The 15,814-nt window shown below is 48.9% G+C and overlaps 2 protein-coding genes across 22 annotated transcripts in view; one reads left to right on the top strand and one right to left on the bottom strand.

Moving 5' to 3' along the window:
• LOC135914247 (uncharacterized) overlaps positions 1 to 15,814 on the bottom strand; it is a 623,773-nt gene that overhangs the window by 25,141 nt on the left and 582,818 nt on the right. The window lies entirely within an intron of this gene.
• Positions 1 to 15,814, top strand: part of LOC135914246 (uncharacterized) — a 28,925-nt gene that overhangs the window by 10,546 nt on the left and 2,565 nt on the right. For 2 of the 3 annotated variants that reach the window (XM_065447020.2, XM_065447022.2), the window contains exons 2-5: positions 7,906 to 8,039; positions 9,814 to 10,123; positions 11,749 to 11,855; positions 13,251 to 14,730. In XM_065447020.2, coding sequence (XP_065303092.2) covers positions 7,930 to 8,039; positions 9,814 to 10,123; positions 11,749 to 11,855; positions 13,251 to 14,730 — 2,007 coding nt within the window. In that variant the 5' untranslated portion in view covers positions 7,906 to 7,929. Of the gene's footprint in view, positions 1 to 6,341; positions 6,451 to 7,905; positions 8,040 to 9,813; positions 10,124 to 11,748; positions 11,856 to 13,250; positions 14,731 to 15,814 lie in introns of those variants that run through there. The other variant, XM_065447021.2, reaches the window with a different exon arrangement.

The raw sequence follows: 15,814 nt of genomic DNA, 5'->3' as shown, positions 1-15,814 counted from the left end.
TTTGCGCCCCTACTCCATACAAAAGAAAACACTTCAAAACACTAGCCAATAAAAGTAAAAGAGTACTTCTAGGAAGGAAGTCGCTGAAGCCTCGACCACAGGAGCGTCCGTGAGCCGCCTCTCACGGACTGCGTCAAAGCGGGCGGCAAAGCAACGCCACATACACGAAAGTCTAGGTGGCCGGGAAGGTGACAGGAGGTGAAGCGAGGCGTTGTGGAAGATGAGGGTAGGCGGAGGCGCTCTAAAGTTGACCTTCTTTATTCTATGGTTGCTATGGGTTGCGTATGGGTTATGGAGGTAGCGGGTTCATCTCGTGGCGAGAACGCAGCACGCACAAAGGTATGAGTCGTCGGTGCCCCAACACTCTGCCGCGCAGCAGCTAGCGAAGTAACCTTCGTGCAGTATTTCGCTTCAACGAAAACTGAGCGGGAAGAACGCAGCACGCGCAAAGGTATGAACCGTCGGAAGTGTATTGACTCTGCCCGCAACGCAGACAGCTTCCAAGATAACGCGCGCGAGGTTGCGCAATACTAATGCGGTTGCTGCCGGAATACAACGGTGCTGGCCTCCGTCCCGTCCCCTCGGAGCCTAGCGCGTGACCGAAGACGGCGTGCTTCCTTTTCGCTTTCCTCCTTTGCGCGCACGAGATTCAGCCGTCATCGTCGGCTCACCGCCGCACGCTTTCACTGCACATACGGCGCGCAGGGGCGATGTGGGCGCCCTTGCACTTCATGCGGAACATCGCGGCGACGACGACGGCTGAAATGCGCCTGCAGGGACTACGCAGTGTCAATTCCTATACAATTGCTCTCGCAGTTACATATGAATGGCACTCATTTTCTTGTGCGCAACGGGCGTTCACGAAATGAAGTGTCATTAATTTTTTAATAGCCAAATTTGGGGATTTTTTCTATATTGTTACATTTGTTGACCCTTTCACGTCGTATTTCCAGGTGACCTAAGGAGAAGCATTTGTTCAGACTAGGAAATCTGGAAATAAGAGGAGTAACAGCTACTCAGGGTGTCTACCAACCAGGAAAACTGGGAAAACCGGGAATTCTTACGGATTTTGCATAACCTGGAAATACTCAAGGAAAACTCGGGGAATTTGTGCTTCTATCAGGGAAAATTAGCTGCAATTTCATTGAAAGTGAATGAAAGTCGCGCTAATGCTGGCTGGGGTAACAGACAAGAATCGTAACGAATCGTCTCTGGTGCCGTTTCGTCGGCTGGAGGACTTGCCAGTGTACAGTAAACGACCGATTTTCTAGACGCCTGATTTTTGGGACATGCCCGAAAATGCGGACGGCTTCCCGGCACCGCCACCTACCCCATAGAGGCAATTTACATGAACGTATGAAATTTCGGACGCAAGAACCCGTGGCCACCCGATTTGCTGGACTTTATTGCCGTGACTGCAGGTCCGAAACAGCATTAATCAAAGCCACCTCCGCCGCCATTTTGACTATCACGCCACCTCGAACCGGCGCTCTCGCACGCAGATCTGCTGGCAGCCGCAGCTACCACCGCGGCAACGCTAGGTCTAGCTACTTCGACGTTCGCTATTGTTAGCAATTCGCTGCTGTTAGCAAAGGCGTCGACTCAGCTTTTGTAATCCTCGCCAATGGCTTCGAAGCTAGGAAAGCACAACGCGTTGCATTATGCCGGTTTTCGAAAGTAAGCTTTTTCTCAATACGGAAATGTTATGCGGTGAAGCGTATGCGAAGTACCGCGGTGAAGCTTAACAAGTGTGGGAAGCGGCAATTGTCACGGGACCCAGTATGTATCCTTAATTATACACGCGGGCACCCGCCGTCTCCTGTCACAGTAGGAGCGCCTACATGCCTTGTAAATGTACTGGCAGGCCTTCAGAGCCTTTTCGGACGTGGCCGTGGCGATTTGAGGCCTCAAGCGCAGTAAAAGACACGCATTCATTTTTTCGGACTGTCCGATTTTTCGGATGTTTTCGCGACCACTAGGGAGTCCGAAAAAATGCGGATGTTGACTGTACAACTGACCAAGAGGATACTTCAAATGGTCCGTGGGGCGAACGCGTGGCGGGAGGAGGACGAGAACAGAAAGGACCGACACATTGAGGAACGAACGGGAAAGCAAGTGTGCCCCCTCTTCTTTGAAGGAGCTTGAGCTAAAAAAAAACTACGCCGAGATGCTGGTGTCCCTCATTCAAACCAAAATAAACTTTTTAAAGCAATGAAACGCAGCACTGAGGCGTTGTGCATGGGCTGGGGATATGTCAGGACAGCTGAGGTTGACACTTGCGACAAAGTTCGGGCTTCATACCAATGAACTTACTATCAGTTGATAGAAATAGTTCATATTGAAAATTATTCGTTTCTGTAAGCGTCTATTTTTATTCGTATTTATTAAATGTTCGACTTGATTTGCATTGGTCTTTACCATTTTTTCGAAGATATCTTATTCACTGTGTATTTTATTAACCCCTCCTTTCTGTTTTCTTTTTGAATAAAATAAACACTACTCCTTACTATCCAAACTGGAGTAAGTCGTTTAATTTTTAACATGTTTATTAACGAGTGACAGCATCGGGCGACATGGTGTCAGCCCGTCCTGACATAAAACAAAGTTCTGTGTCACTCAGGGAATTTTGCAAAGGCACTCAGGGAAAACCTGGAAAGCTCAGGGAATTTGAACATGATAACTTGGTCGACACCCTGTAGTGACATTTGCTTTACACGTGGTGGTGCAATTGATGATGATCATCGCTATGGTTGTTTTTCCATAATAGTTTTAGCAAACTCAGCATTCTTGCGAAATGTGAATGAAAACGTAACGCACAGTTGTGAGCAATATTTTTTAGACCAATGGTGTGCACTTACGATGCCGCTGACTGCTTCGTTTGAATACTTTCACCGACGGAATTAATCGGCACCCATAGGGAACATTAGCGTGGGCAGGCTTGATATAATACATGTTGCTTAATAATTCTTGTGTAGCTTTTAGCATTTATTATTTCGTAGGATGAGTTGCACAGATGTCCACACTTCTGTCTAGAGCACTAGTGTATGTCACCGCAGGGTAAGAGTGAGCAGTATCACAGCAGCTGTGTAGTTCAAGACACCGTGATGAATAATACGTGCTTCTCAAGCTTTGTTTCTGAAACTCAGCAGTGGCACACACTGATAAACACATGCACATACACATACACACAAAAAAGCTAGCATATTTGGGTAGACTTAACATGAATCAAGCACAACATTAGCTGTAACCAACCTTCTAACGACCTGCAAATATTTCCAAAGGGAATCCTTAGGCAATGCCCGAGTCTCCGCAGAGATCAATCACTCAAGATTGTAGTTGTTTATGCATAGACTATTGAGGTCTGTTTATTAGGCTCTTTTCCAACTGTTGCAGCACCTGCTCACATGACTATCCTTCATTGCAATTTTCGTATTTAATGAAGTACTTTTGTATTTTGCCGTGCACTCATTATGGTTCGCACTAGCGCTTAAACAAGGTCTAATTGGTTCCTGCGAAGTTTCGCATTAGTACGCCTTCTCGTCTCTCTAAGGCGATTATTGAAGATTTCTTGTGCACACACAAGGCATGGCCGACCTGGAGGGCAGAGGATGCTCATAACAGGTGACAATGTAAAACAATGTTTTCTTTGCTTCCTAGGGTAGCTTCCATGTGCTATACACAGGCGTGACTGTATCTGTATGAGGAAGCTGTCAGTATTCTTTAGTTCGTACTTCCTCTTGACAATGTCATTTGTGAGAGGTGCAGTTTTCGTAAACCAACAAGCCTTGCAGAAAAGCATCAGCATGTTCGTCTGTAAATTGCTTCCTGAAAATACAGTCTACTGCTGCTGTGTTAGTTGTACGATATATAGAGCTTACTCATAATGCAGGGTAGCTCACGTAACTACGAAGTATATTTCTTGCATTAATTTTGTTGGTGGAGCTACCTGAAATGGTCACTCGCTTGGTACTGACAGGTTTCATTCTCTACGTAATAGAGTTGTCTTCTGCATACAGCGCAGTCAAAGCTCTTTATTACGAAACTGTTTATAACGTCGAAATTGTAACTCCCCTTGAAATTTTCGCAGAAACTCACGCGTTTAGAGCTTGTTTTAAGCAAGCAAACACTTGTTTTAAGTTGATATAACGAACAGTTTTTTTTTCAGAATGAAGATTTATTGATGATGTCGCGCCAGTTAGTCCGAAATTGGCGACGCGCAGCGCTGCTTGTAACCAATCTGAATCAACAGTTCAAAATTAGCGCGAGCTGTCAGCGCTCAAAACAAGCCGCGCAGCCAAGTCGTGAGGGACCTTGCCGAGTCCGCACTACGCACAGTGTGAAGCACGGTACGTTGCGTCTTCGCCGGAAGGTCGTGAACTGTCATGTTACTATTATCTTTATTGTACGCTGGAATGGAGCGCTAACAGAGGAGTGCGTCGTTAGCTGCTGCGCCCTTTAACAGCAGCAGCTATAAACTGGCGCACAACCGCTGCCAAAGAGCTTTCCTGCCGTCCTGCGACCATATTTTATAACGAACCTTAGTGCTGGCACCATTACTTTTTTCCAGACTCCACGCACCACCTAATATTTTCTGTAGTCCAAAAGCCTTCTATGTTCCATTATTGCTGCCGCTTCCCCTTTATTTTCAGATCATCTTGGTGGGTGCTTGAATAAGTTTTTCCCTCGTTTTTGTATTCGGCGAGGTATTGATATTGCTTGACTATGACTTGCTGTTGAATAGGTGCCACGTAATTATGCGTCTCTTCATTGAAAACAACATAATTACCGATTTCTCCGAGCTAAACATAACGCTAAGTTGTTCGCTGCGTTGCCACACATATTCGCAAGTCTCTGTGAATCTCTTGCATTGTCCGCTAGTAGCAATGTGTCGTCCGCTTACGTGTGTCTAGGGGCGTTCTGTGGCACGCTCTGTCCACTAAGAATGTAAGATAAACCAAACCTAATTTACTATAGTGCCTTCCAGGCGTGTTTCTATGTCCTTAACGCAAAGCGTGACCAACAATGGCGACAGAGGACATCCTTGCCTCAATCCTTGGTGAATTTCCACCACTTGGAGCGCCCTTCCCACAGTTTGTACTCGGTTGTCTTTATATCTCGCTCAGCAGTTCCACGAAATCGTCATCTATGCCTTCGTGCTTGAGGATATCCCATAATTTCCTGTCACTGAGGAGGAGCTGGCAGGTATAGGAGGTGCTGGGATGCGTCTTCAAGCATGGTTGAGCGTAGGGTACGGGACCGAAGCCTTCGACAGTGCCTTCGACAGCGGTACTACTGGCGAGGGACGTACAGCTACGTTCAGAAGTTCGTTCCCTCTTGCCCCGATTGTCAGCGCCGGAAACCTTCACCCCGTCTCTCGTCAGCCGTTCTGCAGCCTTTAACTTGCTATACCCGGCCGTTTGGGCGCGTCGGTACTGATTTGTGTGGGCCCCTTCACGTGATATCGGCTGAAAACCGCTGGGCCATTGTGGCAGTCGACCACCTCACGCGATACGCCGATACTGCCACCCTCCTGGCAGCTGCAGCGCGCGATGTTGCCTCCATCCTGCATCATGGGCCACCTCAGGAACTGCAGAGTCATCGCGGACGTGTCTTTCTGTCCGAGTAGTTGACGCCATTCTTATAGAGTGCCACGTTGTTCATCGCACAACTACAGCGTACCATCCTCAAACAAATGAATGGCCTTACAGAACGCCTCAACCGTACGCTCGGCGACATGCCTGCTATGTACGTCGCCTCCAACCACACAAATTGGGACGTCATTGTGACCTTCATAATCTACGCGTACAACACCGCTATTCAGTTCACCACTGACTTTTGACCCTTTTTATACTGTACGATCGGCACCTGTCGCACATCATTGACACAATTCTATTATACCGGCTGGATGCATCCGAATGTGGGCTCATTTCTGCCTCTTCAAGACATGCTGAAGCTTGCCGCCATCTTTCTCGGGCCTTTACCTCCGATGAGCAAGAGCGCCAGAAGAGCACTCGCGGTGACACCACTTCTGCGCTCACCTTCCTTCCTAGAGTGCCCGTGTGGCTCTCGGTTCCTTCCGCTGCACCTGGCCTCTCTTCAGAACTCCTGCCCAAGTTTGAAAAGCCCTAGCGTATCGTCGAACGCTCATCCGCCAAATACGTGATCGAATCCGTTAAACCTTCATCGGACGTGCGTTGTTGTGGACGGGACATTGTCAACATCGAGCGCCTCAAGCCGTATTGTGGTCCACTCATAGTGAGGCTCTGTTAGGTCGCCGGAAGGCTCCCTTTTTGTTCCCGGGGGTAATTGTAGCGAAGAAGAGAAACGCTGTAGTGGGCCATCCTCTCCAGCGCTTTCTAATGGCCGGGTCAATCTGTCTAGCGCTGTGCTCGGGGAACGCCACTCGTGCTGAGAATCTCTGCCCTGCTCTGACGGTCGGCCCAAACGCTGGTGACTAACAAACACCTTTACGATATCTAGATATACCAGTACTGCGTTGATGCGTTGAATCACAGGATCCGGCAGTAAAACACGACTTTACTGACGTTTCGGCGGGGAACCGGCCTTCACTTCGACCAAGGCTGGTCCCCGGCCGAAACATCAGTAACATCCTGGTAAATTTTCTTATGTGCTTTTATGTACTGACCCATTCTGTAGTTAACCCGTGTATCATTTTGCTCCACCCATTTCGACAGTTCTAATTTTATGGCTTGCAATGCCATTCTATATGTCACCAACGCTACTGTAGTTGGCCTGCGCGAGCTCGCCTTACCCTTATCGCTTCTGTCTTTCTAGATGAGTTTCATCTTGCTTTCGCCCCATCCAACCGGAATTTTATTCGTTTTAATTACTTGCTCAATTGGATTAGCCAACAGTGCCTTTCTTCTTGAACCCAGGTGTTTCGCTAGCTGCATTAAGATTACATCGGATCCTTCCCGCTTGACGTGCCTCGGGCACTCCGCCCCATCTGGCCGAGCAGTTAAGTTAGATGGCACATGGCAATGACATGGAGACAATCACATCCCACCCCGGTCACGGATGTTTATACTCATTATTGAATACCCCATTAGTTTCTGGCTGTTGCTACGTGTTCTCGTCGTGGAGAGGCATCATTTGATGCCATTTTTCATCTTCACACGACTTTTATGCAAGTTACCTAACCGACCGTCCCTTTCTGCGAGGGGTTACAATACAACGAAACCCCAGATGCGCCAACCCCGTGTGAATTCGGCTGATAAGAACGTGTCCTTAAAGAAATAATAATTACGTGTCCGATGGTGGGATCGAACCTCGATGCCCCAGAACAGCAGCCCGATGCTCCAACTGTTAAACTACAATCACACGCATGCTTCTGTCGTGCCAACTCCTTTAACTACTAGCTTTTTTGAGATGACCGCCGCGTGTGTCGCATTGCACAGCACGGGTGCGCGAGAGAGCGTGCGAGCGCGCCAGTTTACTTCGCGTCAAAGACGCAGGAATGAAATGTGCAGATTAATAGCACCTCAATAACGGCGTCACGAAAGCTTCGCTTCACATAGATTCAAATTTGTGCATTGGATCTGCATCATACTTTTTTCTATATCCCATACCTTCGCTAAAAAAAATAAAATCAGCAATATTATTTCGTCATCGTCAGCTATGAGTGTTTTATTACCTCGGCCGTTTGTGTACGAAATTCGATAAACTCAATTTTCGTTTTAGCGCTTAGCAAACGCCACCTTTGCGCACCGAACCGGCCCAGTGAGGATTCTTTAATGCTAACATCTCAGCCAATTGCAAGCGTGATTTGAGTGTAATTGAAGTTTATTTTAGCAGAGTGGAGTTACTTTGACCACTTTGCGTTTTAGACTATAAGCAGGTTCTATAGGCATTAATGGATACTACACTAAAGGTTTTATCTATCAGGCCTGTGATGCTGATGCGAGTGGCATGGAACCATATGTCAAGGAGCAGCCAAAAGGAAACTTCTTCGACATCGCACCTCTCTTACGCCAACATGAAAAGAAGCTCCGACGAGAAATCGTTCTTCCAACCATCAGGTAAGATTACTGGTGTATTGGCACATTACTGCTATACTTGAGTAGTAGCCTGGTTTCATGTTTCTAGTACTTTGAATCTTTGTAACTCCTGTAATAATTAAGTCTTGCATTTGTGCCGGTAAATTGAATAGCTATATAATAAAACCGCTCATTGAGAGGTAAACAGAAACACGTATAAATTGCTGGTCATTCCTGTTACCTCGAATAATCAGTCCCTTCCTTTTCCGGTTAAGAAAACACAGGATATTTCTATGCTTTTGCAGAATTAGTCTAATTTCTAGCGAAGCTATTTAGCTCGAGCAGTTGCATTATGAATGTCATTTTAACGCAATAGCGTTAAGGAACCCGTGTCGCAGAAAATCCGGCGTCGGCGTTGGATGTCGCTTCAGCAAAAACAATTTCGAACCAAATTCCGAACCATGCATGCCCAACCACTCCTGTACCACCAAAGTTGCTCATACCTTGTCTTTCATTCTTTACAAAGTTATTCCTAGGAATTGTGACAACGGCAGCCCACAAACAAATGCAATGAAAAAAAAAAACACCGACAGCGCATGCCCTTTATATTAGCTCTTCTCAAACTGAAATATTAAAAGTGCGAAACAATGACAGGATATCGACCCGTGCAAGAGGCCGCGTTTCTACCAGAAAGCTCGCCTTCAGGCATGGCGCTCGCCAGCCAGCGTTTCCCGGTAAACGTTACGGTTCCATAAGGTGCAGTTGCCGGGAAGCATGAAAAGCAGTAAGGGGTCATTGAACGCTGTCGCGTTCCACTCTAAAAGGCGAAGCTTAAGCGTCTTCCAAATTTCACTTTTAGCTAAGCCAAACATTCTATGACATTGTCTGCATGTGACTAATTTTGTACCCCAGTTCCAGCAAGTATAACTTAATTGTTACATTTCGTTGTCTTAGAGCATCGGGACAACATGTGTATCACGCTTGTATACACGCGTACAAATTCAATATTGCATGCAGATCCGACACTGCGTGCCCCCCCCCCCCCCCCCAATTTTCACCAAATATGGAGTGACTCTTATGCACTTCCTATAAAGCCTTAAAATGTGAAAAAAAACGAGTATTCAGTCATTATTTCCAGAGCTTATAATTAAGAAAACTGTGTTTGAAGTCTGTGTCACGTACAGTACTCCGAAGGCACTGAGAAACATTGCGGACAGCGGCCGCGTAACACTTTCGAGTACTTGCCCAAGAGGTCTTTCGTAAGCAACGGCCATTATTAATGACTCTTGAAACTCAATAGAAACTCAGTAAAAACAGACAGGCAGCAATTGTAATTTTCATCTAGCCCTTAATTCGGTGCACCTCATCCACACCATTTTGTGTGCGCATTTTCTACCGCATAAAGCGAATAAAAAATGCGAGAATGAATGGACTAATTCGAAGTTTTCTCCGCACATCACCCTATAACGGTGCCCCTCTCCCCTCGAAACATGAACTCGGTAAAAGATCATGCAGGGCACCGGGAAAGCACGCATACTTATAACGTTTTCGAGCACTTCTAACGTGTTCGCTGCAAACAAACAAACAAACAAACAAACAAACAAACAAACAAACAAACAAACAAACAAACAAACAAACAAACAAACAAACAAACAAACAAACAAATGAATAAAAATAAAGTGTGGCGTGCTCAGTAACACGCGGTGCATCATTGACCCCGTCGACAGAGGTAGTGACGGTGTAGGCGGCAGCTGCGTCGTTTCTCCCCGGCCGGTGGCTGCCGCTGCAGCAGTGAGCCTCGTATTTTGCTCCCTAGGCTCGAGGCGGACCGTTGTCGCCGCAAGAAGCAGTACGACGCCGGGCGGGCGCAGACGCACTGGGAGAAACTGAAGCGCACCATCCTCGACGCTCAGCGAGGCGGCGCCTTCTCCTACAGTCTGTCCAACCTGGAGCAGATCAGACAGGTCGTGCTGTTCGCAGAGCGTCAGGGCGTGGTGGACCAGCGGTCCTCCTTCAGCGACGCCCGTTTTGCGTTCCCGGAGGTCTACGTGAGGCGGACCGACGACGAGTCGGACGAAGGATTCAAGACTCCCGCATCGGGATACGCTTCGCCCCTGTTGGTGAAGGTGAGCTCGGCTGCAGTTCGTATAGAAACACAGGAAAGATAAAACAAGTGAGCGCAAAGCTCGTCGGATCACTGGCTCATTCTTTGGAGGAATCAATAAACATAAGCAGCACTGCACTGTGTCGGCGTCGTGTCGTGCACTTTTATTCCTATACTGAATCCAGCAAAGAAGCGACGAGTTCAATGCAAAGTGAAAAAACAAAAGAATTACATCTCAATTTTGCTAGAAGCAATTTGGAGCAGTGGACTAAACGTATCGTTCGTTCGTCGACTCGCTGCAGCCAACGCCTACAGCGGCCGCACCCAGACTTATGAGGTCAAAGTTTCTCTGCTCAGAGCTGCGGGAAGCATTTCTCGCGCCGAGCAAAATGATGCACAGTAGCCGAATGAGGGAAGCAGCTAAGGCACGGTGAGTGTGAGGTTACCTGCAGGAGCAGCCCAGAAGCGGATGAATGCTTTTAAAAAAAATGGCTGTGGCTTAGGTAACTTGGAAAATATAGGCACTTGCGAATTGCGTTTATGCGTTTCCTGCAGGGTTGGGAGTTGAGGGTTTCCGCGAGTACGCGGTTGACTACTCCAGTACAGTATCCGCGCGTATTGAAAGTTTCACACTGCCTCACTTGTACGAGGAGTTAAAGGAAATATAGAACCACGGTAGTCTTTTTTTTTTCCCGCGATTGCTTCTTTTAGAAAACCCGGCACATGGACGTCTCTGTCACATCGACATAGCTACGGGGCCGTGCTGGTGGTAGAAGCACATTTGTCTTAGCGTTTCAACCCGATTTTTTCAATTATATTTCCTGCCGCAATGTTATTTCACCAGCCACATGTTTACTCTCATCACAATTTTCTCGTCCACATTGTATACTTAAGGCTTTGATTGTTTGGTAGTTTATACAATGACTGCAGCCCTTTGAATAACAGTGTGGCAGAGGGAACTTTTTCAGTTCATTTTGTAGTAAGAGATGCAGAGAAATAAAGTTCACAAGGGTGGCGGTATCGCTGAGAAGCCTTCTCAACTGAAGAAAAACCTGTAGCTGCGTCCTACATCGTGGATGCTCCCAAGCACCCTCAAGCTTACTCTTGCTGCCTTTTGTGTAATATGTCGTCAACTATCGTCTCGGAAATCAAATTTAGTGTTTAAAAAATCGGAATAAGAAAACTTAACTTTCGTTGGCAGCGCAGGAATTCTGGAAACTGTTTTATTAGCGCACGCGTGTTTTCATCATGCCTGGTGTACGGCAACATGCAACAAACGTCACTGCAAACCTGGTAAACTCTAAGAAAAGTTTGCACCCTTTGGGGTTTATCTCGCCCCCAACAATAATCGACATCTTGCGTGCATGCCTTTCCTTTCTTAAACGCCGCGCGCCCTGTATATGTCCAGGTCACGAACGCCATGCGCGTTACCAGCGTCTCACAGCATTCTCGACAGGAAAGTTGCGTGTGCAGAACTTAGCAAACAAGGAAGCGGGAGCAAACAAGATAGATGACTATTGTTTAGGGACAGGATCCGCCCCAGAGAGCTTGTTTACATTGCATGCTTTCGTTCGGTGCGCGTCGCGTATAGCGGAACAGAAGTTTGACAGGCGATTTACATCCCACTTGCATATCCTTTCCTTCCAGTCTTGGACTGACGCTGGCCCTTCGGCTGTCGCTTCGGAGCGACAGAGCGTTCTTCCCTCGTCGTCTCACTATGGCCTCGTGCGACGGTGGAGAAGTCCAGACCACAGGTGGGCTGTCTGCTATCACGCAAGGGCGATTGACAGGCGCAATATAGTGTGGCTCCCGCTTAATTTTGAACAACCCTAGTTATTTAACATGTGCCCAAAGCATCGTTAGCGAGAAGGTTTTGCATTCCGCCGCAATGGTCGCCTGTTCGATTCCCGGCTACGGTAGGCTAAGTGTCAGGCAGCGCCCTCAGGTTCAGCAGCAGCGTCGCCGTAACCACTAAGTCACCACGGTATGTGCAAGCAGCAACGGGATGCGAGTTTTCGAGCTCACGTGCTTCGCCGCAGCATCTGATGAGTCTCAGTGCTCAGTGAAGCAAAGGCCGCCCCCCTATTCAGCGGTCTCCACTACCGCGAAATGCGGTTGGGATATCCTCCCCCACATAAATCCTTAACGAAATTTCAACAAACTGCTTGGAGCCAGCTTCAGGCACAAACCTTCCTTTCTCCAGCTTTTCTCACCCTGGTTCATCCAGGCCTATATCGACAGGAATGTACGCTCTGCGGCGCGCCTAGAGCCAACTTCCATCACATACTGTTCTCATGCCCTGAGCTGCAGCCACCCTCTGAGTGGCAACTCACCGACGTCGAGGGATGGGAGACCGCGGTGTCTAGCTCCAACCCAGCCGACCAAATACGGCTGATGGACCGAGCTCTGAGGGTCGCCTAGGGCCACAAACTCCCGGACACCCTACGCGCTCCTGAGCCCCCTCACGAGTAATATTGCAAAAAAGGCTCAAGTAATAAATGTTTACCACCACCACCCGTTTTCTGGCGCTGCGTCTCTCGGCGTGGTCGTCGCACGAATGCCGCCAGAGAGAGCGTCCAGCCACACGAGCGGCACGCCGACCAGCGCTGGTTGGTCTGCGCTCATCGAGCCGCTTCCGGCGGCGGCGGCGAGCTGCCTGCTGATAATTTGTTAGTCTGCGCTCGTATTGTGTACTTCCTCTCGTCTTTCGTCCGGGTTGCGCTGCCTACCCATAGGAACATGAGCGTGCCACCCGTTAGGGTCGACGCCAGGTGACGAGACGCCAGAAAACGCCGGTAAAAACGCTAAATGGGGGGGGGGGGGGGCCCTTAAGGTTAGCAGAGCGCCAATTGGCTGCTGCAGCTTTCTTAAAAGGACAATAATATTAAAAAAAAGGTTCTGTCTAAAAATCTTAGGTTACCTTTCTCGAAACCTTACAAAGTCTGTTTTGTGCCAGAAGAGTCAGTTGCAGCGGGCATCGCGAGCCGAAAGGACCATAAGAAGAAGCGTTGTAGAATATACATAAACAACTGAACTTACCCGCCATAGCTGAGGGCAAGAATTTAATGAGTCGATCTTAACTCTTAATCAGAGAATTCACATTAAACAAATGAACCGATACCTTGTCGACCTGTCCGACTTTTCTGCAGCCCTAAGACCAGAGTTGACGCTATCGGCGTTAACGAAAAGGGGAAAGCGGTTAAGCGAAAGCGCCTGGTACAGTCGCCTACCTGGACCTACGAATCGGAGTCGAGGAGCCAATCACCAGCTCGACAGCGGGAACCTGAAGCGACGAATGGAGAAGCAGCGCATTGCCACCGCCACTATCATCATGATAATTATGAGCAGGAGCAGGAAGAACAGCCGGAGATACAGGAAGACGAAGAGTCCGTGGAGGGCGCGAGGGCCTCGATGACCCTAGAAGAAATGCATGCGTCGCTGGACAGGTTAACAAAGATAATAAGCGAGATGGCACTGCTGCTTAGCGTGAGCACAGCGCAGAGCGAGATTCGAGGCGAGGACCTTCGTCGGAGGCCGTCGAGTCCGGCGGCGATGAGGAGATCGACCCGGGCGCGGAGCATCAGCCGACATCACGCGCACTCGTCGCGTGAACGGACGGCGAGTGCGAAGTCGTCGCCTCCCGACACGCCGGCAGTTCAGAGAGCGAGCCATCCCGCCCGACGCGTCTCTTCCAGTGACTTCGCCTTCTTCCCGGCTTCCGATGATGAAGAGGGTCAACAGTCCCGTCGGAAGAAAGGGAAGCACCCGAAGCCTCAACGAGATCAAGAGTACCGCTCCGCGCCTGAGGCGTGCGCTGCACCCGTCTGCAGAAAAGCCAGTTACCAGGCTGTCGTCGATCGGAACAATCCTGCGATGAACTTTGACGCGTCGTCCGATTTCGTCTCCGCTGGCAGCGCGCACGACGAGTCTAGTTGTTGCTCGAGTAGCAAAAGCGATTCGGAGCACTCCACTTCGCAGGATGTGGAGAGCGATGTCGAGGGCCTATGCGTCGTCACGTTCACGTCCGCGGAAGATCGCTCTCCGGAGGCGTTGTGCCGGTCAATGTCGGGTGTTCCTGACGACGAACGACGGCTTCTCTCCGCGGAGGCGCGGTCTCCGGGACTCTTCTTTCAACACCCACCGTTCCTTCCCCCCGACGAACTACCAGAAGACCACGGAGCCTTCGAGGCAGCTTCGCTCCAGATCGACGACGCGGGCCGCTTGAGTCCCGGTGAAATCCAGCTGGACTCTGGAGGCACGGAGCCTCCTTCCGAGCTGACGTTTCCGATTTTTCAGACGCAAGATCGAGGGCAGGAACGAGGTTTCAGAGGCACCGCCAGGGGTGCATGCTGGTCTGATCCTGGGCGTTTCGGGACCGAGCTGTTCAACATCGAGGACGTCGACGACAATGGAGGCGGCCTACGTGCTGTACGTTGTCGCGGCGATGACCGCTTGCCGCATGGCGGGATACCGCTGGAGCAGGGCGCCAGAGAGGACTACCCTTCTCAACACATCTGGCGCTGGGCCAAGAGCGACAGCGACCGCGTCGCGGAAGAGAGGGCCATGCGGAGGCTCGAGCTCTACAAGACTACTTACGGGGGGAACATCGATGGCCAGCCGCCTCACATGGTATGGATTGCGGGTTGAAAGCGCGGAACACGTGTGTAAGAACCATGCCATTCGTCATGTATTTATACTCATACCAGCAATCACATCTGAGAAGTCCCCAGCGGGTTTTAAGTCCAAGCATCAATCCTTCTTAGGAGTAGTCCTTTTGGACTAGTTGGTGAAACATATATCCATTAGAAGCGGTGCACAGATTAAAGGCAATAAAAAATTCTGTGGTTTTACATGCATGATCTGATTGAGGCACGCCGTATGGAGGACTGAGGATTAATTTTGACCACCTGGGTATCTTCACGGTGCACCCAAGGCATGGCACGCGGGCGTATTTGCATTTTGTCCTCATCGATATGCGGCCGCCACGATCAGGATTTCATCGTGACCTCCTGCTTAGCAGCGTAGCACCATAGCCGCTAAGCCACCACGGCGGTCATAGACGAAGAAGATATTTTGGCGCTCGTCCTTTCTAACTTGTCTCTGAGTATAAATTTACGCCATTGTCCATGCGAAGCAGGAGATACATTTAGTACGATTGCGCAGGATACTCGATGTAGGATTTGCTCGCATCCCACAAATTACTAACAGGTTGCAAATTTCTGAGTATCCATGTCTCCTATGTGCCTTTCGTTGCACCGGAGGCATCGCTGTCACGTGTATCTCCACCTTAACGCGTCATTTCATATTCCACCAACAATATGTATACATCTGCAATGGGTTTTATGGACGTGGAAAGCTTAGCATTACCTTAACTTGACACAGTCTGTTTGCTGCGCGATATTATGTTGATGGTGGTGCTTATGTTCATGGTGTTCGGGTGTTAAGTGTGCAAGAGCCTAGTGTGGTCGGGCAGCAACAGAAAGGATGTCTTAAAATCAGGCGCGAATAAAAATTTCAGGTGTAAAAATGTTATACAATAAAGGTGAACTTAACTACAGAGGCACATGCCACTGTGGAGGACAATTATTATAACATCTATGGTGATCCCATATCGCATATGAAGATTCCATCTTCAGCGAACTTGTCTTCAGCATCGAACTTAGGCTGCTAAGCACGAGGTCGCGGGATCGAATCCCGGCCATGGCGGCCGCAT

Source organism: Dermacentor albipictus, chromosome 6 (assembly GCF_038994185.2).
Source record: "Dermacentor albipictus isolate Rhodes 1998 colony chromosome 6, USDA_Dalb.pri_finalv2, whole genome shotgun sequence".
Taxonomy (NCBI): domain Eukaryota; kingdom Metazoa; phylum Arthropoda; class Arachnida; order Ixodida; family Ixodidae; genus Dermacentor; species Dermacentor albipictus.
This window is presented reverse-complemented; position numbering and strand designations above follow the sequence as displayed.